General features: G+C 33.7%; 1 protein-coding gene across 1 annotated transcript; it reads left to right on the plus strand.

Moving 5' to 3' along the window:
* Nucleotides 1–709: 709 nt before the first annotated feature.
* On the plus strand, nucleotides 710–3,780 carry LOC107711833 (uncharacterized). The gene is made up of 5 exons (XM_016516877.1): nucleotides 710–940; nucleotides 1,218–1,348; nucleotides 2,372–2,591; nucleotides 2,823–3,001; nucleotides 3,262–3,780. The coding sequence occupies exons 1-5, from the start codon at nucleotides 889–891 to the stop codon at nucleotides 3,304–3,306; spliced, it is 627 nt and encodes a 208-aa protein (XP_016372363.1). The 5' UTR covers nucleotides 710–888; the 3' UTR covers nucleotides 3,307–3,780.

The raw sequence follows: 3,780 nt of genomic DNA on the forward strand, positions 1-3,780 counted from the left end.
TGCTTGATGCTTGGAGAAACTTTTCATTCGCGATGCGTCTGCCATATTACTTCAGCGGATATTCCGTATCATAGCAACCACAGCGTCTCAACTAAAAAAAAAACAAAAACAAAAACGCTGCGCTCTCAAGCGCTCACAGCTGGGCGCTTTCAGCTGGCTTTGGTGGACACGCAGTATCCCACAGACCGTTGGTCTGCCGTCAGTCTGAAGGTCTGGCTACGAGAGACTAGACTCGCTGCTTGATTGTTACTTGCAGCTACATATACGGCCTGTTAATTTATTAATAATTTTTTTTACCAAGTATTTTTTTCCACGTAAAAGTTAAATAAAAACTGTTCTGTACTTAAATGTTTTTTTTTAAACTGTACTTAAAGATTAAATGAAAATGTATTGTACTTAAAAGTTACATAAAAACTGTACTGTACTTAAATGTTAACTAGGCCTACAATACATTTTCATTTAATCTTTATTTAAGTACAGTTTTTTTTTACATTTAAGTACTGCACAGTTTTATTTAACTTTTAAGTACAATATATTATAATTGAATCATTATTTAAGTTTTTTATTTACCTGGATGTCAGCACATTGCAGTGTTAATGTTCAAACTGTGTATTTACAATGTTTAAATATTTAATTGTGCATTGCGCTACTCTATTTTAATGTTGGTCATTGATGGTAGAGCCAAATATTTTCTGAGGTGGCACTTGGCATAAAAAGTTTGAGAACCACTGATCTGAGTTAGGCTATATATTGATCCTGAACGTGTGTTAACCGCAAGAGCAACAAGTATAGGGCACTGTTAAACCCACACAGTTTTTCTGTGGAGTTTCCTCACAAAATCAAAGTGTGATTCATAAGAACCGTGGAAAGCAGCCAACTCGGGAGGAAATGAGCATCACGCATTTCACCAGCACGATAATGATCCGCTTGATTGTGTTGGGTGAGTTCTTTTTCTCTATTTTACTCGTTATTTTTACACACAACTTAGTTAGGCCTAATTATAAAGGGTGTAAAAGTCCTTAGAATTCCAATATTTGTTATAATTTAAATGCAAGAAATGGCAACAGTATAACAGACATTTCACGCAATAATGTAACGACAGATGTATCTATCCAACCAAACAAGCAAAGCGTATACGTCAGGCGCTATGTGCTGTTGATTTATTTATTTGTTGAGCTTTTTTGTTGTTGTTGCTTTTTCTGTATGTCTGTTTTTAGCGTTGAGCCATAACATAGTATTTGGCAACGATGAACTCACCTTCGTCACCGCATGTTGCAGAGATGACATAACTTTGCACTGTCCTTTCCTTCAAAACTGTCAGAACTACACCTCTATTACGTGGTACAAGGTGAGCCATGTCCATCTGTCAAATCTCAGATGACCACTGCTAGAAACCATATTCTGTGTGTCATGTTTACGTCATGCTGACTTTCTCAAACATTTGGTGATGGTGATTTGACGAACACCTCGCATAAGTTCAAGTGTCTGCAGAAATGACCGCATGGCTTGAGTAAAAATCAGGTTTATACAGGCCATTTATACAATGCGTTTTACGTTTAAAAACCCGTGACGCGGAGCAGTGTAATGAAAAAAAAAAAAAAACACTTGTGCGCGCTGCGTTTTTAGAACGCTTCGTGTCTGCAAAAGACCCGAGACCCACGCGCAACGATCAAACACGTGTGTCTGGCGCACGTTTACATAAAAACAATGGAAAAGCAGCGCAGCGGAAAACAAAATGAGTTCTATGTGAACGGTCTTTAATGTCCGTGGTTTAAGCACATGCTGACACACATTCATTTCCTCTACACTCATTCCTTTTAATTCTTTATTCACATCCAATTTTCCCTGTGCATTCAGACAGTGACAAGTGACAAACATTTATATATAAAAATAATTAGTAGGCTATTAATAAAATAAAACATATTTATAAATATGTATAACAATAATGATAGTAATTATAATAATTTACTTATTTTAATTAACTATTAAATTAATTAAATTAAATTAATTAGTTAATTTACATTGAGTCACATTTAAAATGAATGTAAATTTGATTCTATGTAATTTGAGTGCATGAATGAGTATGAATGATGTAATTAAATCTCAAAGATTTTTTCAATTAGTGAATGTGATCACAAAAGAAGCGTATTTTAGTAGTATGTGCTCTCAACACAGTAAATTACAACTTCACAACTCGACTCTTATATTTAAAGGAAAGTAAGTTGAGGCGCAATGAATTTTCATGACCTTATTAGTGCTGCAATACGCAATTACATATACTCACTGTTCTTTTTTTTTTCTTTTTTTTTTTCTTTTTCTTCTTTTTTTTTTTTTTTTTTTTTTTTTCTTTTTTTTTTTTTTTTTTTTAAAGTTCTGCAATGACAGCAGTGAGGGATCTACAATGAAAATCCTCATAAAGTCTGAAAATGGCATCCAGACTGACAAACACAACGATTCTGTGTCACTGGATAAAAATGCAGCTTTGGTCTTAAGGAAAGTTGCTCCTGCAGATTCTGGGGAATACAAGTGTTTAATTAAAGGCAAAGCTGGAGAAAAGAACTGTCAAAATCGGGTTAGACTTAATATCTCAGGTATTTCATATATATTAATAAACAACTGTGACAATGAACACATTCATATTTGACATAATATGTTATACAGAGCTCTGTACATTTTGGTTTGGTTGCTTGTGTCTAAATACATATGGCTGCCAATTTCAAATGCAGACAAAAAATATGGCTTTGCTTTGTTATTTTAGTCATTTATGTGCATAATTCACTTGTTGAAGATTAAAGATAATGTAGCCCCATTTGTCTCCCTAGATTGTGTGTCAACAACTTCACCCATCATCTTTGATTTCTCTACCAAGTTTATTAATGGATCATGGCCAAACATTAGCGTCCCATTGCCTCACGTGGATGATGATTCAGTGCTTTATGTCCTGTGGGGTTGTGTAGGACTCGCTGTGAGTAAACTTATCCTCAGTGCCGTTTCCATATGCGTAAGTATTTCTAAATGCAGCTGATTTATCTCATATCTTCTGAGTATTTTATTTGAATTATTAGAAGTTATGGTATAGGTTCTGCAAAGCATTAGATGTAGCTAAACACAGACAGGGAAGTAACAAGTTTAAATGACAAATGCTCTTAAAGAGAACACTGAGGAGTAATTGCAAAAATTGACTCTGGAAGTCTGATCCTAGCTGTTATTGTGAAAAACAATTTCTAAGCTATAAAAGTAATTACATACTTCTGTTCTCAGGTTTTCAAGAAGCTCAGAAAACTTAAAAGAAGAAGACAGACTTAAGACCAACCACTGTTTATCAGCACCTTGTTTGTTTGCAGAGTTTACTCACCATACCTTATATGGACATTCCTTACATTCTGCAAACTTGTGTAAAAGACCATTGGATGGTTTATTAATTTAACATTTTAATAATTAATCTGCGAATTTACCTATGAATTATGATACTCTGAGGAACTGATACTTTATATCTGTTATATTTATTTCCAAAATGGCATTGCTGTCATAAGGGCGAGTCATGGCAGAACATTTTCTTAAACGTTGAAATTATTTTTAGAGGAACTATGCAGGTTGAAAACTGTTCTGATGTATAATCCACATTTAATACACTGCAAAAGAACAAATTTCTCTTCATTATGGATCTGTCTTACCAGTGTTATTCTAGTATTATTTATATACATTTATAGTATTCAGCATTTTGTATTTATTTTAATTTACTAAAGCAAATTGTAATAGTTTTACAATATTCAAACAAAT

This window comes from Sinocyclocheilus rhinocerous, unplaced genomic scaffold, assembly GCF_001515625.1.
Source record: "Sinocyclocheilus rhinocerous isolate Xijiao unplaced genomic scaffold, SAMN03320098_v1.1 scaffold988, whole genome shotgun sequence".
NCBI lineage: Eukaryota > Metazoa > Chordata > Actinopteri > Cypriniformes > Cyprinidae > Sinocyclocheilus > Sinocyclocheilus rhinocerous.

Bases quoted from the DNA above. Each gene is read 5' to 3' on its own strand.
- LOC107711833 (XM_016516877.1), top strand. From the start codon at position 889: ATGAGCATCACGCATTTCACCAGCACGATAATGATCCGCTTGATTGTG. The intron at 1,349-2,371 runs GTGAGCCATGTC...TTTTTTTTAAAG, and splicing joins CCTCTATTACGTGGTACAAG to TTCTGCAATGACAGCAGTGA. The intron at 3,002-3,261 runs GTAAGTATTTCT...TTCTGTTCTCAG, and splicing joins TCAGTGCCGTTTCCATATGC to GTTTTCAAGAAGCTCAGAAA.